Source organism: Gopherus flavomarginatus, chromosome 1 (genome assembly GCF_025201925.1).
Source record: "Gopherus flavomarginatus isolate rGopFla2 chromosome 1, rGopFla2.mat.asm, whole genome shotgun sequence".
Classification (NCBI taxonomy): Eukaryota; Metazoa; Chordata; order Testudines; family Testudinidae; genus Gopherus; species Gopherus flavomarginatus.
The window spans coordinates 167,566,901-167,593,666 of record NC_066617.1 but is presented as its reverse complement, the minus strand read 5'-3'; the positions used below and the strand labels follow the sequence as shown (position 1 = coordinate 167,593,666).

The 26,766-nt window shown below is 39.7% G+C and overlaps 1 protein-coding gene across 26 annotated transcripts in view; it reads left to right on the top strand.

Moving 5' to 3' along the window:
- The window catches only part of ABI3BP (ABI family member 3 binding protein), a 325,810-nt gene that overhangs the window by 35,313 nt on the left and 263,731 nt on the right, over positions 1–26,766 (top strand). For all 26 annotated transcript variants that reach the window (XM_050956429.1, XM_050956543.1, XM_050956513.1 and 23 more), the window contains exon 2: positions 14,162–14,341. In XM_050956429.1, the coding sequence (XP_050812386.1) occupies positions 14,162–14,341 (180 nt within the window). The remainder of the gene's footprint in view (positions 1–14,161; positions 14,342–26,766) is intronic.

Genomic DNA, 26,766 nt, shown 5'->3' with positions numbered 1-26,766 from the left:
AGGTCCTATGATGGCGTCCCTTGAATAGACATGTGGACAGAGTTGCACGCGGGTTTGTAGCAGACTTTGGTTCCTGGGTCGGTTTTTTGTTGTGTGGTGTGCAGTTGCTGGTGAGCATTTGCTTCAGGTTGGAGGGCTGTCTGTAGGTGAGGACTGGCCTGTCCCCCACGGTCTGTGAGAGTGAGGGATCGTCCTTAAGGATAGGTTGTAGATCCTTGATGATGTCTGGAGAGGTTTTAGTTAGGAGCTGTAGGTGACTGCTAGTGGCGTTCTGTTACTTTCTTTGTTGGGCCTGTCTTGTAGTAGGTGACTTGCCACAAGGACTCCTCAGGAGAAAGAACTTTGAGATTCCTAATCTGTGTAAAACTTCCAAAAACTTTCCAATTTCGAAAGAAAAAAATAGTAATTTTAAGAGATGTTGATTAATCCAGGGCCCAGAATGGAAGGATACATTTGTTTAATTGTATTTGTGTGAAAAGTAATCTGCAAGAAGCTTTTTTTTTTTTTGGTGGGTGTGCGTTCTTGCTTCTTTAGTTGTTGGTGTTATGCAGTAAAGTCAGTACAACATTAGCAGTGCTAGTATTACTTGTCAAACAGTGTTAGAATGTCCACCCTGATAGCTCCAGCTTGTTACATGTTATAATAAAAGTAAATAATAATAATAATTGGAGATATACCAATCTCCTAGAATTGAAAGGGATCTTGAAAGGTCATCGAGTCCAGCCCCCTGCCTTCACTAGAAGCATTATTCTATTGGTATTTTCAGAGCATAGGGGTTGAATTATGGTTATATTGTCTGAAATAGATTCTTGCCATAAAAACAAACATAAGAAAGTTAGTCTGAAATATTAAATTAGGAGAAGAGATTTTGTTCTCGGCTTTTACATCAGGTTCAAAATTCCTTTAAGTTGCTCTCAGCAGTGTCATTTCAGAAAAATTCTGGGGAAAGGGGGCAAGTTGTGTTAGCATATAGAACATTATATGTGATTATGTTTTATCCTGTGAAGTTTTTGGGCAGAGGGAGGGAGTGGAAAACACATAGACCTATGAAAAGTGGGAGAGAGATGGGTGGGAGGCAGCTGACCTCTTGACTCATAGCAAATGATGCCAATGGTTGTTATCCCATGAAATTACCTTATTAAAACCTAATTAGTTGGTTTTTTCGATCAAAGTTACTCTGACTTTGAAAGGAACCTTCTACTTTGACTTGACTGTTTTCTATCCCTCAGTTTGTTTTTATACAAAATAATCCAAGGTCAAAAAGTATGTGACAGCCTACAGCAGACTAAGTACTGTACCTGGAGGATTGGTGACTTCTCACGCTCCTCCTCACCCTGGTGAGAAACCAACTTTGCTGTCTTTTGTTCAGGTTTGGTGGTGAGAGGAGAGGTCTGATGTATTTCCCTGGGAAATAAACCCTATCCTTCTATATCTTTTTTAAAACTGAAATTCACAGACGTTCCTAGTATATGTGAGTGTTCAAATTAGCCTGAAAACCTAATGTTTTATTAAGGGGTCATGTCACTAATTGGTCACTTGAGCAATGTTTCTGTCGACTCTTGAAATACCAGACCTTATTTTTTCCCCATGTGTCATGTACCACTGATAATGTATGAATGAAATAAGTTTCACTTGAATTATGTAACGTGTTGACACAAGACAAAGCAAGCAGCAAAGAAAGACCAATGCAAAAACCTGCGTTTTCTGCTGATGGAAAGAGCTTCAAATATCATGGGCAAGTGAAAGTTTTGTAGACAAGAAATCTAATGTTAATCATACTGTTCATGCACTTGATTCATGAGGCACAGTGCCAGCTAGGCAATCTTCCAGGAATTAAAGATTAATCTTTAATTAAAGTTTGTCATGTGATGAAAGCTTCAGAAATACACCCAACCAGAACTGGTGACCCTAAGCTAACAAATGTTCTAGATACACCTCTACCCTCATTACACCTCTACCCCAATATAACATAAATTTGGATATAACGTGGTAAAGCGCCGCTCTGGGGGAGTGGGGCTGCACACTCTGGCAGATCAAAGCAAGTTTGATATAACTCTGTTTCATCTATAATGTGGTAAGATTTTTATGGCTCCCGAAGACAGCGTTATAGTGGGGTAGAGGTGTAGTTGTAGAAATCAGAATTTTGTCTGAATAGAGACTGCATGATGAGGTTGGATGGCAAGTGGTGTGTACGGAAAAGCTGACCCTTTCCTCTTCAACTCTAGTGAGCCTTTGGAGGTGGAAAACCATAACGTCTGCAAAGATTCCATTCAGAGAATAGTAAGGAAAATTTATTAGTGTTAAGGGGACTATAGACATTACCTTACCCAGTTGAGGATGACTAAAGTAAATATATAAATGACTGTGAAGGAAAGAAAATTGCCCATTTATAGAAGAGATCAAAAACTTTTGGAACCTTTCAAAACCAAAGTGAAAGTTCATTTTTGCTCCTGGCATGGCTAGCAACATGTTAGAACCAAATGATTGAGCAGGCTTAGGCTAGATCTTTTTGCAAGATACACCTGTGTAAACGTGTAATGAATAATTGGCATGCTGCATGATAGCTCACATTTGCTGAGGAATGTTATACTTACACATTGACTTTATTCTTCATTAATTTCATTTTCAAGACACTGGTGCCTCAGGGGACTATAATTGTGAATGAGAAAAGCACGTAGAGCTCCTCCAGTTCATCAGCTTTAGCATGTTGTTTATCATGTTTTTAAGAAACAGTATGTTTTCGTTGTGGTAGTGCAGGATATGTTCTTTCTGGCACCTAAATTCATTGCTCAAAGCATTTAATTTGCTGACTGTCCGCTGACAAAACAATTGTGTGTGTTTTATGCCTGGGTGTGTTGGCAACTGTTATATAAAGAGAGATGTATATCTGTATTAGTGTTGAGTGAGACAGTTATAGCTCCCTTTTAATGTGGCTTGTTTATCTTTCTGCATAGTAACAAATCTATTTTTAAATATTTGTCATTTTAAACTGTGGTTCTTTAATCCAACCAACATTCCTTCTTGTTTAGGAGACAGCTTGGGTTGGATACAGGAGACAGCACAGATAAATAAATAAAATAAAAATAATGCACTTTGTTAGGTGATATTATTGAAATCCTGGCTGATGGGACATATGGAATGAGATTTGGAAAATGTATGCACTGGTGCAAACTATTTGAGTATAGTAAGTGAGACCGTGCACAGAAATAGATTGTCCTGATGCAGTTTTTTTAATGGCATGCTTCCTTTATTCAGTGTTCTGGGAGAGAGTGCCACCTATAACCTATACAATTGTGTAAAATAAGCAAAAACTTCAATCCTAAAGCAAGAGGAATTCTGGTGACTTTGTTGTAATAAAGCACAGCTGTCTTAACCCTCAGTTTTGTTGTTCAAGGTTTTTTATTCTCTGGGTGGAAAAAAGAAAAGCAGGTGCGTCCGTAAGTGTCTGTCACAGTGCCAAGAGAGGGGGACAGCTGAGAATGCCAACTCAGGACAGACTGATGAGAAATGGGTAGATACACACCCAAACTGGTGGTTATTCTATAATTAGAGAGTTTACCACGGGCAGAGCAGGGGGTGGAGCACCTCTGGGGAAAAGAAAAACCCAGCGCCTATGCCCATCACCACATGGGTGGCCCATCAACCAGTGATGGCTAGTCTGAATGTAAATTTGGTGGGAGTTACCAAGGAACAGAACATGTTTGTGATACAGACACATAGCAAAGTGCATTTGAAGTTATAAAAAAAATGATATAAACAGGATTATTATACTTAGCAGAGTATAATTTTCTAAACAATACCTTACATGACATACTTTGTTTAAGATTTGTGGCAATTGTATAATAGCGGTAGCAGCAATGATATAAATGGTCATCTTCCTTTTCATATAGCATGACATCTACACAAATTTGCAACCACCATAATAGAACAAGAGGAAAAGCAAGTCAGTATAGAGCTGCTCTGGATTTTTTGAACTAACCATTTTTTTGTCCAAAAATGCTGATTTATTGAAACTGAAACTTTCCAGAGAAAGAAGTCAGTTTCAGCTAAACTTTTGTCAGGAAGTTTCTCAGGTTGAAGATGAAAATACAGGTCAAAATGAGAGTGAGAGAAAAAGAGAGAGATACTTCAGAATATCTGCTAGCTCAGTAGTTGGGGCACTTAACTAGGATGTGGGAGACCCAGGTTCAAGTTTGTGCTCTAAATCGGGCAGGCGGGGGCTGGAACCTAGGCTGCCCTCATCCTAGGTGAATGCTTTAACCACACTATTGACTGTTATGGGGTGGGTTGGTATCTTGTTCTCCTTCTTTCTCCTCCGCCTCCAAAATTAGAAAGGTCTTGTTTTCTGATGCAGAACAAAAACAAATTTAGAAACCTCTACATTTTTTGCAAAACAGAATTCTTGTTTTCCACACATCCCTAGTCAGTAATATTCTTGCAACTATAATGGTTTCTCTGGGTCTTCAGTGAAGCAAGGGATCAGAGAAAACTTAAAGGTTAGCTGCAAAGTTACATATATTTTTAAAAATAAGATTCATAAGTTTGAGTTTGCAGATAATTCCTGATGTCTATCTGGCACAGAATCCTGAAGTTTGCTTTTATCAGTGTCAAGGTAGTTACCAATGAACGAATTGTCAGCCACACCTGGCAGCATTCGCTTGAGGGAAGGAGGATTCTGTTGAGGCAGTTTTGGTTAACAGCGAATATATCAGGTTGGATCTGAGTAGACACAAGCAAGACAGTTAATTCAAATGCCATTAACCCCACCATCCAAATTCATTCTTTCCCATTTGTACAATCAAACTAAATCAACCCTTTTTTTGAAGGTTCGGAATTGTTACTTTTTTTCAGTATTTTTCATTTTATCACTGTTTCTTTGTTTCCAGGTTCTCGGGAAAGCTAAAAAGCTGAAATATTGTAAGAGACCGTTCTTGTGTTTCTAGGCAGATCAGAAGCAGAAAGCATTCAAAATTTCTTGGAGTCTATATATCATGAGGTTTCCTTCTCAAAATTTAGAGATTTGGATTAATATCTGAACTTTTGAACGCTTGCCTGAGATGAACCCCAGTTCCAAATTGTTTTACATTCATCCACTACTGGTTCTAGTATTAAGAAGTTTAAAATATCATAAGTGGTAGCAGCAACAAGTGTGTCTGTAGTGTCTGGATAGGTTCAAACAAGAGCAGGCAATGTCTGGGGAGAGTTAATAGTTTATATTCTCTTGCATTCACCTGTAATTTGACTTCTGTGGATTTATTTAATTGTTTCAGGCTACTGTGGTCACTCTTAAACATTTCCCAGGTGCCTTAGATAATTTCTTGGATACCTACATTTCTGCAGATGTAATTTTTTAATTATCAACTCCAGCAAGTAGAGTAAAATATAGGAAATATTAAGATAACCTTTACATATTTATCTAACACAAAACTGGCAACGTTTTAAGGATGATAAATATTCATTCAATTACCAGAGATAATAATTATTTTCCTGGGCTAGTGCTTGGAAAAATTCACTGGTCCCAAAAGTGTTTGTACTTAGTTTTCCATAATAACAGATCTCAAGATCTCATTTCTCAAGTTCATTCCATTGGGATCTTATTTTTTTTCTCCCCCTACTTCAGTTCTGATATATTAACCAGTGTGTCTTAAATGGCTACTTAGAATTAATTCTTAATTGCATTGAAACCTGAAATTTATAGATATTCCAAGAGGGTGCTATTCACCTTCATTCAGAAGGTCTGCCCACTGCTTAAGTCCACTTAGGGCTGCAAGCTAGGTCTTTAAATAGGACTCAAGTGGTGGATAGGCATTGGACAGTCCTTTTGCATTAGGAGAATTTCACACAGATGTATAAACTAAGCATTGGTTTGTCTCCTGTACTTCCTGAGAACTTTATAAGCATATTAAATTGAAGTAGAGATGGGGAGAAAAGCAAGATACTAAACTGAATATGATTTAAAGTCCACAAGCTGCTAGAACCAGAGACAAATGTGAATTCCAGCTTTCTACTGTAATGGGGTATGCATTTGTACACCTACAGTTCTCAATACTGTGTGTAGTGGAGGTCATTAAAAGTCAACATGTGCCAACCATTGCCACACACAGAGTTACCACAGGTATCTCCTAGTCTAAGTATGAAGGAAAACTCTGGTAATCACAGATACCAGTGAGTAGTAATTATTGGCAAATGCTGTCTTTTTTTAAATGGCAAGCTCTGTATTTGAACTAAAACTGTCAAAACCAGTGAGTCTAAACGTGTTTGGTTTGGTTTGTCCCTAGTCCATGACTAAATATAGCAAGAAGCACAAAATGTGGCTTTATGGTATACAATGGCATTTTGAAAGATGTCACCTCATATTTTCTGTAATTTATTTAAATCTTCACACAGTTAAGCATTTTGCTGTTAGACATACATAAGAAAAAGCTAGGCAAGTACGTTGAAAGATATCTGTATCAGTGTAATGAAATAGATGATATGTAACCAGAAGACGACATTTTAGTATTTTCAATATCTGTCCTGATCAGATGATTAGTGCGCTCTGCTCCCGGGTTCCATCCCACCCCAGAGATAGCTGCCCTTCAGTGGAGCTCAATTTGATTTCTATATAGCTCTTACCTCATGGGAGTGTTGAATTGCTTATTAGTTAATATATATAAAGCTTTTTTATATCTGATCATAAAAGACGCAAGGAATCAACAACAGGTCCAATAAAAGTACCTTCCCATTTAAGATAGAATACTGCTGTAGTGAATATGAAATCTGGACAGTAAGAAAATACTTTTTTTAATGACTTTGAATAACATTTTTTTCCCTCTTCTCTAATATGCTAGCTCCCATTCTTGGTTGATAAAACCACGCCATACAAGGTACATATAGAGTTAATTAAAGTTGCTAACTCACTCAAAAGGTGCTGCTATGCCTTTTCCTTCTCCATGGTTCCTTCTTTAGGAAGCAAACTCTTTAACGGGCCTCCAGTTTGCTTTTAACATAGAAGTTACACTATGCCCAACCAGGGCATCAGTGTCTTTCAAAGAAAGTGCTTCATTTGTGAAACTAGTCAAATGGCTCAGTGATATATTTGCTTCTTATCTCTTTACAGATATGAACTAGTGCTGGAATAATACAAAAGCTGCCAGAGTAGTTAATAATTATACCTTATATTTTTATATCACCTTTTTCTGGCTCTCCTGCACTAGGAGGTCAGATTAAAACAAAGAACCTAGTAAGATACTCATCAGGGACACTGAGATGGAAAATTGGGCCTGTCTTATTCTAACAGCTGAATATCAACTAGTAAAGAGGCTTAAGAATGGGAGAAGGCTGGGGTGGAGAAAGAACAAGGAGCGTGCTTCATGATCCTCTCTGCCTTCAAGGAACTACCTACTCTATGGATTAACAAGAGGGAAGAATCCCATGTCAGATAGTCCCCTGCCTTCCTAGAACTTGCCACAGGCCACTCCAAAGTTTGTGGCATCTGTGTCCAAGTGCACAGTATGTTTGATTGTAATAGTAGTTTTCAAAGTTTAAATATGTGTGTATCAGTTAGAAATATTTATAGATAAACATTTCAAGAGTTATATTTCTTGCTTGCTCTTGGCTCCTGCTGCCTATTCCTGACTGCTTATTTCTTTCAACTAGCCAAACAAATGGTGCTTCCAGGTGGCATTCTCAGACTCTTCTGGTCTGTATACTCTTTCCAAAGTATTATCACTAAGCTGTTCCTTTAACATACAGTTGTTTTTATTGGACTGTCCTTTCAAAGGTCCTAACTTGTGGATGGGGAATTCTCTCCCCAAAATGTTTTCAAATATCACATGTGGAGAAATTTTCTTTTATGATAGTTTTAGTTAAGAAATTCTTTTCCTTGTATGTCATGTTGTTTTAGCCACTGGTAGTCTTCCACTGCAGTGAATATTTGCATTTTTTTTTTGGCAAGTGAAGACAGAAGGATTATATTTCACAGGTAGCTATGAGTCTGAGAAACTTCCCTTTAGTGATGACCTCAGTGTAATAGACATAGTGTTTGTACCTGTAGACTGAGGGTCAGATTTTTACTAATACATGCCAAAAGCTAATGCAAGTGAGGAAAAGGCAAGAGTACTCCACCCAAACCCAAGGTTTCACTGGGATTGTAGACTAAATTTGCCAGTAGCTGGAGAGGTGTGGAACCCCAAAATGCTGCCTTTTACTCAGCAACTGGCATAGCCATTTTGTTCCTCAATATACTACACTGGTCCCACACATGCAGCCAGGTCAAGGGCTCCCTGCTAGGTCTTACTGGAGAGCAGCAGGGGACACTTGGAGAACCACTCCAACACTGCCAGCTGGGCAACATTTATCTTAGACGATTCTTCAGTGGCTGTCCATCACGCACTCTGTCCGTTCCTTCTAGAGGGTCCTGCTATGCCAGTATCTTTTAGCTGAGAACTTTTGTGATGCTCCCATCTCCAGCCATCCCAATAAGAAAACCATGGATTTATTAAGGGGAACTGGTTGGGCTTCTAGGTTTACCAGTTGGTATCCACTCCTGGCCCTCAACTCCTTAGAGTTTCTCCTTTATAAATTTTACTAAAACTCTTAAACTAAAATAAAATCAAGAAAATATATCACTAGGGCTAAAGGATTATTAATAATACTATAGTAAGAATAAAATACTCTGTCAAATCAGAATCAAATCAAGCAAATTAATCTCAATATTGCCTTGGACTTCAATTATCAAATGAATACCAAAATATAATTCATCCTTATATAAATTCTTAAGAAGAGTCTAAGAAATTCTCCATTTGGGTATAAATCCCAACCACAAAATTTCACCAAAATCAAGTAAATTTATCATTTATGTCTACTTAAGAAGCTTAATACTGAAATCAGGTTATCATCTAATGTCTGAACCATAACATCAGAGCCAATGATAAAGATTCCGGTATGAAGGTTAGCCCTTTATCCTCCAACAAACCCCAACAGAGATGTTATCTTGCAGACTTTAATAGAACACTCTTAATAAGAATAATTATCAGAATTCTTATTTACCAAAAAATACAGGTGACAATCTGAGTCTCAAGACACAGATCACACTTTATTAAATGTCTTTTATGAAACAATAGTTACAGTTGCTTAACCCTGGGGACCGTCTCTTTCTAGCGCCTTGCACATGGGGTCTGTTGGTGCTCAAACATACATGCAAGCGCACAGCCACAGTTTCACAACTTAAATAAATAGAAAAGGCCTGGACATCTCCATGCTACTAAAAATAAGACCAAAAAAAGATGTGTATGTGAAAAGTGTGATACTTAAAATGATAAGCTCTTGCAGCCTTCTTGACTTTTGCAGAGTAGGAGGTGGAAGTTCAAGAAAGATCCATACTAGGATGTTCTGCTGCAGTCTCAGGGTGCAGGGGCCACTGGAAGCTGGAGAGGCTTGATTGTTGATGCTGTGATCTCCTTTCCTCAAGATAATCAGTCTTGGAGATTCTGGTCTGGAAAGTCACTCTTCCACTGCCACACCCCAGAATACTGGACATTCCAGGCCTTCCAGGGATGGCATGGACCTGCCCTTGCCAGCATGACTTCTCACACATGGTGTGTGCAAGGTCACACTGCATAGGGAAAGCCATATTGAAGAGTGCATCCCTCCACAAGCATGACCTCAGATGCAGTGTGTGTGGCAATGCTTGTAGGAGTGGGCTGGCATGCTTTTCAAAATGGCATCCCTTGCCTGATACTAGACAAAACCATGACTGGTTTTGCCTCAGTACTGGAAGGGGGGCAAACCTTCTACTTACTGACCCGAAAGGCCTTCATGTTCTGTGTATGGCACCTTTAAATTTCTAAGAAATCTGCCTGATTTCAGAGACTGCAGTCACTTTGTTTTCAGAGAAGCTGCCACTTGTTCAGAGAAAATACACACTGTGCTCTCTGAAGGAGCCTTTGTTTGGGTCTGTGCAGGGATTTCCCTATACACACACCCTGAATTTCTCCAACACCCCTCCCAGTTTTGTGAACTGGTTGCATGCAGTGTTGCCAATTTAGTGATTGTTTTGAAATTTCAGTTGAAACTGAAACATTAATATGCTCTTCAAAAGCATATAAAGTATATGATAAAAGTATAATAGATTTTAAAAGTATGAACATAGACTAGCTTCCTTATACGGCTGTTGTTTTTATGACAATGTCAATGCATTCATTTCAGTTGTGTTGGCCAACCTATACAATTATGATTTGTAAGCAAAGTCTAAATGAGCTCTCCCTGACAGTGAGTGATGAGCTGGGGGTTAGGGGGAATGGCTTCAGGACCAGACTGTATTTACATTCACACCTAATCTACCTAGGTATCCAGCAAACAGAGCTGTGTTGCCCAAGTGATAGATTCTGGCTGGGGTTGGGTTACAAATCACTTGAATGTGAGCAGATGGTGGTGGTGGTAATGAAATGTTATTCTTATTGTATGAGTAAAGGGCAGTAGAACTGTACTTAGCCTGAAGAGAGAGGGGGGGCATGAAGAGAGAGGGGGGGGACAGGTGTTTTGCTTGATGGTGTGTCTGAGTCACAGGTGATATTTGACCTGCCCCTCTCTACTGTTTAAAGACTGAGCTGATTAGGCTCCGTAGATAGTCTTTTGTTTTGCTAAGTGACCACTACAGCTGAAATCACTGATAATCAGGTCTAAGTGCCTAAACCTGTTGTGGGACAGTGTTTCTGTGGAAGACACAGCCCAGGCTGCACTAACAGTGAGGTTCCCCCACTGAGAGCTCAGCTGAAATCACTGAGAGCTGCGTAGAACCTCAAGAGACCAACTTGCAGAGGTCACAGTGGCAGGTGGCAGCAGAAGGTGATGGCACAGGGCCATTGGCAACAGAGCGATGGAGTGAACAGTGGCACAATGAACAATGGCAGCACAGTGAACAACAGTGGCCAGAGTGAACAGTAAGAAGGTGGAGGAACAAGCATATTGCCTTCTTGCCCCCAACCTGGGAGGTGAACTCATGTGAAAGCACCTCTGAACTCTGAGTCTCCACTGACCAAGGACAACACCGGTGAGCGTTAATGAGGCTGTTAAGAATGCTGGAGACACAACACTGTTCATGCGAACAAACATGGCTGTGGCATCATACTTTCTATTTAAGCAAGAGATACCACACACTACAAACTGAAGGCCAATGTTAAGTGCATTGTCACTTGTTCATCTTGAAGTTGAACACTGGTTCCAAACAAGATCAGCAAATGCTCACTATCTTTCTGCAAGAAACTCAACTGACTGGCTAAAAGACTCAACCGTTGAAAAAGTGAAGAACTTTCTCACCACATTCAAAAATTTGCATACATGGCTGATGAATGCACCTATGCAAATGGGTGTCAAGTATTAAGTCATTGTGTACGTTATCTTGATATCAGTGGTAGGCCAGTAGATGAATTTCTAGATATTCAAGTTATAAAAGATACATCGGCTGCATCTGTGACAACCCACATCTTAGAGTTAAATGTTTGTCAATTGGACCCCAAACAGATGGTTACTTGTGCATTTGATGGAGCTGCAAACTTCTCTGGAAGACATGGTGGAGTACAAGCTTTGCTCAGAGAAAAGTGTAACCCTAATCTCTTCTGTACAGACTGCAGAGGTTATCTACTCCAACTAGCACTAGTACGAACTGCAGACTCTTCAAAAGACATTTAAAAAGCTATAAATTTAATGTCTTCATTATATTCTTTTTTCAGCAAGAGTCCAAAAAGATTGAATATCTTAGAAAATATAGAAGATACACTGGGACTGAAGTTCAAATTAGTCCAACGTGGGAAAACCCTCTGGCTTTCTCAAGAGCAATCCTTGGCTGTTGTCTTAAAATTACTCCAGCTGTTATTATTGGCTTTGGAAAGCATCTACTAAGATGGGACAGATCTAAGTAGTGAGGCTGGTGGATTACTTTTGCTACTACGTTCAGAGAAGACTATTGCCGTTCTATTTCTTGTAAGTCTACTGTTGAAACCACTTGGGTCATTAAACAATGCCATCCAGGCATCTGCTACAACAGGATCAATCAGAGAGCTATCCATTGAAAAAGTACTGGAAGAAGCAAAGACTTCAGTCCAGAAGTTGACTTCTAGATTCTACTCAACCTCTACATAGCTTTTACAGGTCCCTGTCCTATAAAACACTGACAGTTGTGTGGAGTGAGGCACTACCAACCTTCTTCATCATTGAATAGAATTTTGTGTTCTGAAGGAAGTCACCTTCTGCCTGATCATGTGAATGAACTAATGAGCATATCAATTGAAAGAGTGGAAGTACCAGACACACAGGAAGCTGCCAAAGATGAATGCATTGCATTCAGGAAGTTGATTAACAGAGTTGTGCAAAATTATAAAAAGAAACCAAGAAGGATGTAGATGTCGTGCTTCATAGAAGACGTGAGTAGCCAACTTTAATTTGTGTGGTGATTTTAGAACATGAGTTAAATCTAATAAAATGGTCATGAAACATTTTTCAGTTTTTACTATGGTGCCATATAGCCCACCTTCACCCTCATGGTCTCACCCCTCATCGGCTCTGACACACACACACACACCCTGTAAATTCGAAAAAAAAACACCCAACTTCAATTCCTGGGAAAACACTGGGTCTCTGCTTTTTCTAGAATCTAAAATGCGTCATTCAGGCTGAAAGCACATGGTTGTCCTTTTAGTGGAAGGAGAACTAGAGTGTTGCAAACTCTTTTTTAATATTATTGCAAGTCTGGCAATATTTGTGTTTTGGGGGTTTTTTTTCCTTGACTCTCCAGCCACTGGAGGGAAGTGATTTCATGAGAATCTCTGCTTTCATTTTTTAAAGTAAGTTTTTATCCCCCATAGTTATAGATAATCTTTGAAAATGTGCCTTGAGTACAGCCCAAGGGCTCAGAAACCAAAAGACAAATAAAAATCTAAAATGTATTTTCAAGCCAATCTCATAATTTTGGGAGAGGGGCCTAACCCATTTCTGAACATGGGGACTGGAACTAATGGAAATATAACAACGAAGTGTGAACTGAAATGGTAAGTACTGAGAACTGAAATACTACCTCCGCTACATCCCACCGTGATAGAAACATGCTGATAGTCTATAAAATTGCTCGTTCTGTCATGAAGGTCATAATATTATGACAATAACATGATGTTCTGTGCTGCTATAAATTAAATTGTTGTATGGCTATTCAAGATGGTTTTTCATTTTATGTTCTGTTCCCCTGAAAAGAATAAAATCAAGTTTAAAAAAAAAATCTCCTGGTATTTTGGCCAATATAAGCACGTTACTTCTGATGTCCAGGCCTAATACTGACTAGAAAATTACATTTTGTTTACATTAACAAAAAAACACAAACAAGCAAAAAACTCCAGCAGCAACAACTGATTGTAATTTCAACTGAGTGTAGTTATTATTTTCCCCAAACAGTTGTGTAGTGTTCCCGTGCATTGTTAAAGAAATACGGTGAACTTAAAAATCACACCTATGTACTTCTGTTGGAAATTTTTCGGGTCTGGTTGTTACAGGAGATGCCTAGAATTATTGAAAATAAAGGATTTATTTTTAGTTTACTTTATGCATTTCACAGCGGTTAGTATGTAATGAGTTTTAGGGCATGTCTATGCTGAAGCTGGGAGCATGCCTTTCAGCCTGGGTAGACAGACTTGCGCTAGGTTTGGTTGGGCTAGCATGCCAAAAATAGCAGTGTGGCCATTGCAGCATGAGTGGCAGCACAGGATAGCCACCCAAATACTGACCCTGGGGTCTGTTGGGCTTATACTCAGGCAGCTAGCCTATGTCACCACAGCCATACTGCTATTTTTCACATAGCTATCTCAAGCAGCAATAACGCATGTCTGTCCACCTAGGTGCTGTGTAGACAAAATCCCAGTGTTCATGTGAGTCTTTCAAACAGCAAGAAAGGAGAGAGAGCATTTAAAAGGAAAAATGTGAGTTTAAAACCCACAAAAGTTGGCAGGGGGCTCAAAGGCAAGTGCAGTCCCTGAAATGACATTTAGTTCGCTTTTTGAAATTAGTAGATTTCAGGGAGACTGCCCCTTTAAACAGCTGTTGCCTATCACTAGCGTGTTGAGCTGCCTTGTATTCTGATATTCTCTTAGTGAATGAGAAGAAAACTCCTCACCTCTTCTTTTTCTTTCTTCCCCAGTTAAAAGACAAAACCTGAAAGTCCAGATCAACGCAACTGATGATACTATTTGCATGAAATACCTTCGGCTAAGTCCAGACACCAAACTCCAAGGCTTCATCCTGGGATATGGAAGCAGCGGCTTCTCTAACCAGTATATCCCTCTGCCTTCAGAAGGAAAATCCTATGTAACGGAAGTTGGTAAGGCATTATGGTTTTGAGTGCTACTTTTGGTCAGTGGACAGGGGATTGGAATTAAAAGAATGAGAATCTGGTTTTTGGAATTTTTTTTCTTAGGGAGGATGGAATGAGTTGTGTGTTTGTTTTTGTTCAGGAACTTTTGCAAAGTTCTCAGATAGCAGAGGAATTGGGAGATCATTTAAGGAAAACGGGTATTTCTGGTTCTGGAAAATTTTGATGTTGGTTGACCATTTGGTTTACATATTTTTTTAACTGCTGAATTTTTTTTTCTGATATTGGCTGTATGCATTGCTTAGATTGGGTTATTTTGGATACAATTGTAGTCACCAGAGACAGGCAAGGTACCAGGGAGTCAGGTGCCAGTCAGGATTTAGGCCCCTGTTATAGGGTTCAGAGACTCACAATGGCAACTGATGTGGGCCACATGAATCCTAACTCAGGAGTATAAAAGCTATCTCCCCTAAAGCTACCATCTGAGGCGTTACCGCTGACGGGCATGCTCAGGTGTTAACCCCATTCTGAGTCTGGCCTTGGTTTGAAAAAGTTTATAATCATTCATGTTTTCCTTAGGCATTTCAGCCGCCACCTCTGCTAAGGGTCCACTGAGCTGTGGCCTCAGCTGGTCTTCAGGGATGCTGTACCCAAGGCAGGCCCTTTCAAAATGTTCTAAGAAGGCCTCAGTGTCATCACCTGCCTTGTAGGTGGGAAATTTCTTGGGATGTGGAACAATAACTGGCGAAGGGTTGGTAGGATTGGCTGTGTTCTTCTGCTTAGCCTGTTCTAATTCCAGGGCCTGCTATTGTGCCTCCCTTTGGAGCTCTATTTTTCTTTTGTGGTCCGCATCTTTGGCTTCTTGCTCTCTTTTGTGGGCTGCCTCTTCCCTGGCCATTTCTGCATTTATTAGTTCCATCTTCCTTTTATGTTCGTTGTCTCTTTCTATGGCTTCTAGCTTTGCTTGTTCCTGCTTCAGGGTTTCTTTGGAACTCATGGTTCCTGTTTTCTTGTGCTGGTTGCCCCCTGCTGCTCAGTACCTGAAATGCTGCAGCTCAGGGTTGCTCGGCAACAGACTTTTTAACACTTCATAACTAGTTTTTCCCCGATAGAGTTAAAAAAAAGAGACTCTTTGATTTGCAAATATGTTTTGCTGGTCTCTGCTGTTCACAGCTTAAGCCTGCTTTGTTTAACAAAAGACCCTCGTTAAACTTAATGTCTTTGCCTTCAGAGTACTCAGAAGGAAGAGGAAAAAAAAACCCTGCAGACTTGCTTTTAAAAACCCCCTTCTCTCTGCTTATAAGCCGCTACCAGAGAAAAAAGAAAAATAATAATCTTACTGGCTTTTGGATTCCATCTATCCCACCCGCTGCCACCAGGTCATGGTATAAATCCCCACTCTGAACCTTAGAGTCCAAAAGATGGGGTACCAGCATGAATTCCTTTAAGCTTAATTACCAGCTTAGATCCTGTAGTGCTGCCACCAACCAGGACTTGGAGTGCCTGGTACACTCTGGTTCCCCCAAAACCTTCCCTGGGGACCCTAAGACCCAGACCCCCTGGATCTTAACACAAGGAAAGTAAACTCTTTCCCCCACCGTTGCCTCTCCCAGGATTTCCCTCCCTGGGTTACCCTGGAAGATCACTGTGATTCAAACTCCTTGAATCTTAAAGCAAAGGGAAATGCACCTTCCCCCCTCCTCTTTTCCCCTCCCCAAGAGGTAATACAGATTCAAGCTCCATGAATCTAAAACAGAGGAAATTCCACCTTTCCCCCTCCCTTCTCTCGCCCTGTCTCCCACCAATTCCCTGGTGAGTACAGACTCAATTCCCTTGAGCCTTAACAAGGGGGGAAAAAATCCATCAGGTCTTAAAAAAGAAAAGGTTTTAATAAAAGAAAGGGGGGAAAAAAAGTAAAAGTTGTCTCTGTAATTTAGATGGTAAATGTTACAGGGTCTTTTAGCTTATGGACACTAGAGAGAAGCCTTCCCCCCAGCACAAATACAAATTAAAATCCTTCCAGCAAAATACACATTTGCAAATAAAGAAAACAATCAAAAAGACTAAACCGCCCTTCACTTGTACTTACTATGTAAACAGAAAATTAGAGAGCCTGTAGGTACGTCTGGTCACTCTCAGAACCCAGAGAGAACAACAGACAAACAAACAACACAAAACAAAGACTTCCCTCCACCGAGATTTGAAAATACCTTGTCTTCTGATTGGTCCTCTGGTCAGGTGGTCCAGATTCACTGCTTGTAACACTTTACAGGTAAAAGAGACATTAACTCTTTACTATTTGTTTATGACAGCTCCAAACCTCCAAAGGAGTAAACTGTTTATATGTGTAGATGATAGTTATTCTATTTATTTGGGAGCTGCCTAAAGACCTAAAAACATTGTCTGTCTTTTGTTCCAGGGCCTCAGTGCACTGCAATGATATTGTCATTGAAGTTAGGCAAATTTAAACAGGAAATAAAATGTCCATTTTTAACAGAGAGGGTAGTTAACCGTTGCAGCAGTTTAGGTGGGCATGTGGCAAATTCTTCATCGCTTGGAGTATTTAAAACAAGATTGAATGGTTTTCTGAAAGATTTATTCTAGTTCATCTGCAAATTATTGGACTATAGCAGGAATTACTTGATGAAGTTCTATGGCTTGTGTTTATGCAGATCCGATTAGATCAAGTATATCCAACCTGGCTCTGGCTGCTCTAATGTAGGCGTTGTGGTGAGGCTGTGGGAGGCCTAGGATAGCATGCTGACGAATGTTGCCTTGAGTCGGAAAACAATTAAAATATTTATTTGTGGCCATTTGACCTTTCTGAATGATGTTCAACCCTCTGGTTTGAAAAATTTGGACTCCACTGGACTAGGTGATCATAATAGTCCTTTTTGTTCTTGAAATCTCCCCCGTCACTGTAGTATCAGAATACTTGGTGGTGTATGTTTATGGGAAAAAGGTATAACTGTACTGAAATTCTTAAAATGCCCCTGCTAATGTGGTTCTGGGTGCTTACAGCGATTTCATAATAAAACAGAAGAAGAGGTGGGGGAAAAGAACAGAGGGAGTTACAGTGATAACGGTAACCCCTTGGGGAGGGGGATGTGCATGGCAGGGAGGGGAATGCTAGTGTTTGTTTTTTTTTAAGATGATTAGGGGGCCAACTGGATTTTGAAGAGTGTGAATTCCTTCCTCTCGGGGCCACTGCAGCAAAGACATGATTGTTGTATAGCTGGAAACCAAACTCCTGCGATCTCTTTCTAATTCCATCAGTGATTTAGAGTTTGAGTTCAGGAAAGTCACTTACACATCTCCACCGAAGTCACAGAGTTTAACAAGTCTGAATTAGACTCTTCGTATTATGTCTGCAAATGGGGTATAATGCCTTCTGTAATTAACTTTCAGGAGTGCTGAGGCTTAACTGATGTTTGTAAAGTAGTGAGGTCCTTGGGTGAAAATAGCAATGCAGCCTTCTGTAGTTCTCCTAATTTTTTTCCATTTAATAGGAATGATGCTACCCAGTGGTGTGTAAAATCATATGAAGCCATGGACTCTGTCAAAGGTGGACTTCAGCTGGGACACACTGCATTTAGTAGTTGTATTTTCTGTAGCTTTAATGTGTAAGGTTAGTGGCTTATAGCGAGATGAAGCTCTCAGAGCATCGCTTAACTGAGTGGTGCAGTAAATGAGGGTATCCAGCAGCATTCTAGAATTCCACAGAAGCTGTTGCTATTACACAAGCAAGATCCTGCTCCAGTGAAGATTAAAAAAAGATGATAAAACCATTGACATTTACAGCATGGAATGAAATGTGCTATATGGTCTCATATATTAGACACAACAAAGCACCAAGTCAATTACCGTCTGTGTGTTTTGTTATGCCAAAGTACTGGGGAGGACCTTTCGTTTAAAACCTCCCCCACACACATTTCATTGATAGATTCAAGCTCTCTACATTGTAATATAATCTAGTGTGACAACTTCTTAATGGCAATGCACCACTTAAAAGTTAAGGGAAATAAATATGATAAATATAATTGTGTCGTGTAACTGAAATGTAAAATACGATATGCTGTAGTTTTTAAACATTAGCATCTGTGACTTTAGGCAAACAGCTTTCTTACACAGAGCGAGAAAGAAACCAGCTGCAGAATTTGCTATCGGCTATTGGTGTACTCCTCAGTTCCACAGTGTTTATTGATTGCATTTAAAGATAACAGATTTACAGTAATTGTTAACTCAGGGGCATTTCAGGTTAAAAAGATTAAGAGTTATTTTACATGCCTTATGGAGATGTTTATTTGAATGAAAAAAGTATTCTGTACTGCATGAGAATGGAACATCAGGTTGCAAATTTCCACATAATTATATAGAATTATCTTAAGGGTAGATCCTAAGTTGTATTTATCTCATGCTCAGTGCAACTTGAGTAGGAGGAGGAAGGGAAAGGAGACAAAGATGGCAGCAAACAGCCCCTTGATTCTTAGGCTAGCTGCTGTCATAAGTTAGAGCAGCCACAGGGCTGCTATTATGCTGGCTGGAAGGGTCCTCTGGGGACTGTTCCGCCAGTTGGAAAGTGCATCCAGAACACTTCATGTGAGGAAGGTGGGGAGAACAGGTAGCCTTGAGCTGACAGTATCAATTTTATGCTGCCAAGAGATTTTCCTGTTATTGGGGAATCCCCAATCAACCCTTTCGGGGCAGCTTGAAGTCCCTTTGTCCCCCTTGGGTGGCTCATAGTGACTTAACCTTGGGATGGGATATTAATATTTAATATTTAAACTGATATTTGTTCATTTTTGGTTCTAAAAGCAAAGAGATGTGCCAATCTATAGCTCAAGACGCGCTGTCAATTAAAATCACCTGCAACACTGTACAAAACAAAAGCCATGATAATCAGCCCAAGTCTTTAACAATGTCACTTACATTCAAACTAACTGAACAGACCAATATCTTGTTCTGTCTGAGATCTTAGCTCATTGTCTCTATATTCCACCCCTTCCCACAGGGCTGGGAAAACAGATGAGACTTGCTGATTGCCATGAAGGTCAGCTGATTCAGGCTGCTTTGGAACAGAATTGAGAGAGTGAATCTCAAAGTCAAAGTGCAGTCATAGCTCATATAAACCAGCCTGGTTCAATTTAAGTCTCCTGCTAGATGCAGCCATTGCAGCATTGCATGGGGAGAGAAGTGGTCTCTCAAGTAGGCAGGTCACAGGCCATTTGTTGCTTTAAATCTGCAGTGTTCAAGACCATAAATTGCTCCCAGAAGCCAGTAGCAGGCAATGTGGATTGTACAGCATCATATTTTCATCCTGACAAGCTGCTCCACTTATCAATAATCTAGTCATGTTCTGCACCAGTTCAAGCTTCCTAATAATGCTAAGGGATAGCCCTATGTAGAAAACATTGCAACGGAATCATAGAAGTGTAGGACAAGAACGGACCTTGAGAAATCATCTAGTCCAGTCCCCTGCACTTAAGGCAGGACTACATAATAATTAGACCATTCCTGACAGGAGTTTGTCTAAACTGTTCTTAAAAACCTCCAATGACAGAGATTCCATAACCTCTATAAGCAATTTATTCCAGTGTTTAACTACCCTCACAGTTAGGAAGTTTTTCCCAGTGTCCAACCTAAACCACACTTGCTGCAATTTAAGCCCATTGCTTCTTGTCCTCTTTTTTTTTTCTTCCTCCTCCTTGTAATAACCTTCTACATACTTGAAAACTGGTATCATGTCCCCTCAGTCTTCTCTTCTCCAGACTAAACAAACCCATTTTTTTCCTTTCCTCATAGGTCATGTTTTCTAGACCTTTAATCATTTTTGTTGCTCTCCTCTGGACTTTCTCCAATTTGTCCACTTCTTTCCTGAAATGTGGCCCCCAGAACTGGACACAATACTTCAGCTGAGGCCTTATCATCACGGAGTAGAGCTGAAGAATAACTTCTTGTGTCTAGCTTACAACACTTCTGCTAATGCATCCCAGAATGATATTTGCTTTTTGACAACGATGTTGCACTGTTGACTCATATTTAGCTTGTGATCCACTAAAACACTCAGATTTCTTTCCACGGTTCTCCTTTCTGGGCAGTTATTTCCCATTTTGTATGTGTGCAAATTGATTGTTACTTCCTAAATGGAGTATGTTGTGTTTGTCCTTATTGAATTTCATCCTATTTATTTCAGACCATTACTCCAGTTTGTACAATCATTTTGAATTATAATCCTGTCGTCCAAAGCAGTTACAACCCCTCCCAGTTTGGTATTATCCGCAAACTCTCTATGCTGTTTTCTAAATCACTGATGAAGATATTGAACAGAATTGGACCCACAATCGACCCTGTGGGACCCCACTAGCCATGCCCTTCCAGCTTGATCATAAACCGCTGATAGCTATTCTCTGGGAATTGTTTTCCAATCAGTTATGCATCCACCTTATAGTAGCTCCATTTAGGTTGTATTTCCCTAGTTTGATCCTGAAGTGATAAAGGAGTGGATGACAGTAACACAACACTGGTTTGTATATGGAAGAAAAAGTGAGATTAGAGAGAGTTTGGAATAAAGATAAACTAGGTGATTGCCACAAACAGGACAGTACCACTTTGTATGTCTAGGTGATATTGACTCTGTCCTTGGCAATGCCAACATTGTCCATTTAAAGAACTTTTGTAAACTAAAAAATATGCATATGGAATGTAATCCTCCCTGGCCCTACTTAGTAAGATGAGGGTTAAAGAAAAGAAATGACTTCCCTAATTAAACAGAAGTGCTAATGAAGGAAAATATGTAAACTCAGTGTATAAATAAGTTATAACTTCCATGTGTTCATAATGAGATAACAAACCTGTGCTCCCTCAGTACATAGACATATACTTTCCACAGTTCCCACCCTCATAACACAGTTGACATTACAGTCAGTGGGGCCAGACAGGCCAAATTTTGGCTCACGGTATGTGAAATTACATATGTTTATTTGCAGCAGGAAAAAAAACCCCATGAATTTTAAGTTCCCTTAAGACCTTTCCTAGTATTTTCAGCCAAGATGCATGGTTTGGATTAATGTGTGAGACAGGCACCTATAATACCACCACTCAATATTCTGTTGTTCTCTACAGTGATTCTTTACAAGAAGAATTTTTCTTTCACTTTTCTTTCTTTTCCAGTTAAAATATAAAATAAGTGAACCAGCCATTGTGTAAAGTAATCCAGCAGACAGGACCATAGAGAGGACATATGCAAAAGCAAAGGGTTTTGTTGATTTCCTGAACTTGTAATGTGTGTATGCTGGCTGTACTCTCTGTAGCACCATGTCTCTCTGCATATCCAGAATCAGCTCAGGGAGAAGGGTGAATAATAGTGGTTTGGTTCAAAGGCTCACCTAAAACTATTTAAATTGTAAACTTCTTGGAATACGGGCAGTGTTTTCCTATGTGGTTTATATAGCGCTGAACACACTTTCTGAACTTAAATAATAGATAAGATATATTAGCGAGACAAAGTGGATGAGATTAGAAACAAAAGCACCCTGGAACGTGCTCAGATCCTATGGAAGGGGCATCAGTATAAGTTCCTAGATAGAATTATTCAATTTATAGATGTTTATACAAAAGTCTCCGCTTTATTTGAATTTCATCTGAAACTATTGAGCCTGCAAAATAGGTCTGGAAAGAAAACCTTTTCTTTCGAAATTTCTACTATTTCTTCCTAGTCAGGCTAGAAATATTACAAGACATTCTTTCTCGCTTTATTTTGGTTCTGCTAGATGGAACCAAGCAGATGCAGAGACATGTGCAGGGGCAGCTCCAGACACCAGCACGCCAAGCAGGCATGCTGCCGAATCCACGGGACTGGGGACCTCCCGCGGGCAAGCTGCCGAAGGCAGCCTGCCTGCCGTGCTTGGGGCAGCAAAATACTTAGAGCCACCCCTGAACATATGAAAATAGGAATGAATTTTTACAAAGAGAAAAATAATATATTTTAAACCATCAAAACCAGTTTAGATTGAGTTCAATTTAAACTTTGGGGAAAGCTTTGAATTGGCTCTTTATTTTTATCCAAACCAGACCACACACCCTAACAAAAGACCATTAGCTATTAATAATGGGTGCTATGAGGATTATACTGCACATAGTATATGAAGGGGCAAATTATGAATAAATATTCAGTGGCAAAAAATGCATGCAGTTAAGGTTGCTTGGTGCTATGTTGACCCCTTGCATATCATTGAGTCGAGCAAAACTGAATGGAAATGCACAGTTAAGTTGTTCATGCAACCTTCACTCTGACCTCTTTTATCACTTCCCCAACATGCCTCATTAATACATATACTTTTACTCTCCACTCAGATGCGTGGTTTCTACCTTCAGCACCACCACTATACAAATTGTTCCAGCACTACTGCTTAGATATTGCTGGAAGAGGGTAGAGAGGAAATGTATTTTGAATCTTCTATTCTGAAAACAACAATAGTTTTTGGAAACTAATATATTTTTTAGGATCAGTTCATAAAGTAAACTTTTATGACAGCCCTTTCAAAAAATATGTCTGGAATTCTGCAGCATTCTCCAGGGCCCACGATCAGTTGTCAACACTGTTTCATATTCTGTTTGTTAATATCCATGGCCTCATGAGCTTTTGTTTTGGTTTCGCATTGCCAATTCCCTGAACTAGCTGATTATATATTCTGTCATTTTATTGTAGATTTCATATTCTCCATTACAATGACCTCCACTGTGTTTCCTTAACTAAACATTAGTTTTATTAAAATAGATGTTGAACACCCCCCCCCACAGACACACACTTTGTTTTAAGACATTTGCTAGGGTTTTGCACTGCATATTAGTCTCTTAGTGACATTGGCATGTATAACAAAAGTCATGGCATAGCAGGTAAGGTAATGAAGAAAATAAGTGTTGGCTTGTGTTATTAGGATGTGTCAGTGATGTATCCAGTGGCAGGAATGTGATTAGTTTACAGTGACACTGAAGTGTTTGCTCACTTCCATGCTGCCTTGTAGTCTTTGCAAGGTTTAAGCCAGGGGTAGGCAACCTATGGCACACGTGCCGAAGGCTGCACGCGAGCTGATTTTCAGTGGCACTCACACTGCCTGGGTCCTGGCCACCGGTCCGGGGAGGCTCTGCATTTTAATTTAATTTTAAATGAAGCTTCTTAAACATTGTTTTCTTCAATCAGCTCTATTTTGTCAAAAACCTAATTTCAGACATTTCAAACAGCTCCATAGTGACTCAAAATTTTTTAAATTTCCAAATTTGAATGACAAATGTTGTTTTCAAATTTCAACAGTGAAAATGCAAAGAAATGCCCCTCTCCTCCCACTTTTCCTTTTTATCTAGCTCTAGTTGCAAGCATAGAACTCTGAGTTCAGTGGCAAAAAAAGATTGAGTACATTTCTCAAGAGGATAGAGGGATTTATCAAGTCATAAAGAATCTAGATTCACGAGTTCAAATTTCATGACTGTTCACATAAATTCAACAAAAAGTGTGTGTGTGGGGGGGGAGTTTCAGCTAAAGCTCTGAGAAGCATAAGAAGCAAAAAGTTTGGTTTCAAGAGTCAATCTACAATCTAATTGCCTTCCACGCTTTCCCAAAATTTCGTTACCATGCCAGTTGAGAGAATGAGGGAGGCCCATTGGTAATGTCTCAGACTTCTGTGTGGGAGGCATTATGGAGGGGGCTAATGGAATGGTGAATGTAGGTTTCCTGTTAAATAGAGGAAGGGTGCTTCTATCAGAGTTATGATAAATGGAGAGACATTACAAGCACCTGCTGACTGGACACTTGGCAGCACTGTATATACCAGCCCTGAGCTCACAGCTCTAATTTAATATGTTAAGTTCTTACATTTGTACAGAATGTTCTTAATTTGGACAAGCCACCTCATTATCCAAGTTTTATTCTGTTCATGCTGAAGGACTAGCCATAATCCTGCCAAGCCATTTGCTCTTCATGCCAGTATTCATGTACCAGCAGAGCTGGGCAAGTAACATTTCAAAATAGTCAATATTTGTTTCAATTTTTAAAATGAACTCATTTTGGCTGTGTTGTTAATGTCTCTCTTTTACTTATTTTATGTGAACATTCGAGAGAGAAAAATTTATTGGAAAAAATTCACAGAAGGCAAATTTCAGTCACATACATGATAGTTGTGGAAATTAAATTTTAAATTAACATTGGGAAGTGTTGGAGGACTTGTAAACTCATCTAATTGGGTAGCAGAGACAATATCATGTAACTTAACTGACCAAACCACTAATATTGGAAGCAACAAAGCTTGAATTTTGAATATTTGCAGTCAATACAAATATTGATCGTACTACAGATATTCCATGACTAAAAGTGGCTAAAATAATCATATTATTTATTATGAATTATTTCCTCAGATCTTTATAGTAGCATGTTATATATTCAGAGTTTCTGGTGAAAACTGAGTATTTGTGTTTAACATTTGATTCTCGCTTTAGTTCACTCAGTGTCTGTCTACGCTGCAACTAAACGCTCACTGCCAGCCCATGTGAGCTGACTCAGGTTCACATGTCTCGGGCTATGGGGCTATTTAATTGTGGTACAGATGTTTGGGCTCAGGCTGGAACCCTGGGAGGGTCCCACAACTTGGGCTTTAGCCCAGGATGAACGTTTACACCATAATTAAACAGCCCCTTAGCCAGAGCCCCACAAGCCCAAGTCCGCTGACATGGTCCAGCTGAGAGTATTTAGTTGCAGTGTAGATGTAGGCTAGACATTAGGTGGCCCATTTGTCTGTGAAATGGAACCCAGGAATAGAGTGTATTGCAGCCATAGGTGGCACAAGTAGTGATGCCTATAGTTAGTAATCTTAATTTCATTCTCAAATTCAAATGTATTATGATAGTCTTTAATTACATGATCACATACTCCTTTTTCCAGGGCCCATCACTCATTTTAGTGCATGTAATGGACTGTGGTCTGGGAATGAAGATATTGAATGTAGGATGCCTGCCTCATTTTTCTTGCAGAAATTGGAGGTTTGTGGGGAATAAAACAAGGAATTACAGGAAGAGAAAGGATGGTCTCATGGTTAAGGGTGAGCCTAGTGTCCCTTCCCCACTGCTGGAGGCAGCATGAGTTCTGGATTCCTTCTCCTGGTCAGGGAGTAGTGGAGGGAAGGGGAGCTCATGAGCTTCTTCCCTTGGCCTAGTGGGAAGGAATTGTTGATGGAGGAAGGAATAGTTATAAAGAAAAGAGTGAGGAAGGGCACAGATTGCTCTACTTTGTCTCCCCTCAAAGTATGTCACTGGAGGGGAAGGTATCCAACTTTCCCCCTTATGGTTCTACGCTGTTAGCGCTTCTGAGGATTGCCAGAGAGTAAAGATCCCTTTGAGGACAATCCCCTAGTTGTCAAGGAATTATGTTTTTGTTTTTTTGTTTTTGTTTTTGTTTTAAAAAGACCCCTTGGGAAATCCAATTCTTCATCAAAGCGCTCGTCATAGAACTGGGTTTTCAAAATACAGAATTTGGATGATCACTTACACTAAAGAAGATTGCCATATAGGAGTGCTCTGGTCCTTCAGTGGTTATGCTTGAACCCAGCTCTAAGGGATGTTACTGCGTGGCAAGCTGGTGCATTGTAGATTCATACCCTGGCTTGCCACACAGTAACTTCCTGTGTAGAGAAGCCCTTAGATGTAACTCATTTCTGTGAGTTTGAATCTGTCTGATTCTGGCAGGCAGTAGCTGGTAAAATAAATGTCTTATATAATTCTTCCAGTTATTTTTAACTGTCTCATTATTATTTAGTTTTTTGGCGATGTAATAAAGAGATTCCATTTTGCAAGGGAAATGTTTTCCTGAGATCAGAAATCTGTTGTAGCATCCAAGCTAAGTTCTAATCTTTATACATTTCTGGAAAAGGTCATATGTCTCATTCTGTAATTTCCCAGTTATTGGTAATGGTCTCACTTTATAGTATGGCTCACAAATTATAGCCCAGTTTTAGAACGGGAAATTTGTTTTTCTGATATCAGAGTTTCCCTATTTCATCAGAGCCAAGGCTTTAGTCCCACCTCTAGTTCTAGTGAACAGCCTAAACCTAAACCTGATCCATGGGCTCCCAGAAGAAAAATGAGATGAGAAAAACATTTGTTCTAGAATGTTTTCTGACAACTTTTTGAACTTCACTTTCATATGTGTGTGTTTGGCCCTGGTCGTCTTACAGATTTGCAGACCAACTTCAATCTGAATTTGGAAGGGGGTTGCACAACTCTACAGAGTTCTTTCATTTATGACATTTTGGATCCTTAAAAGGGATAACATTCATAGAATTGTGGGACTGGAAGGGATCTCAAGAGGTCATCTAGTCCAGTCCCCTGTACTCAAGGCAGGAACTAGTATTATCTTACCATCCCTGAGAGGTGTTTGTCTAACCTGCTCT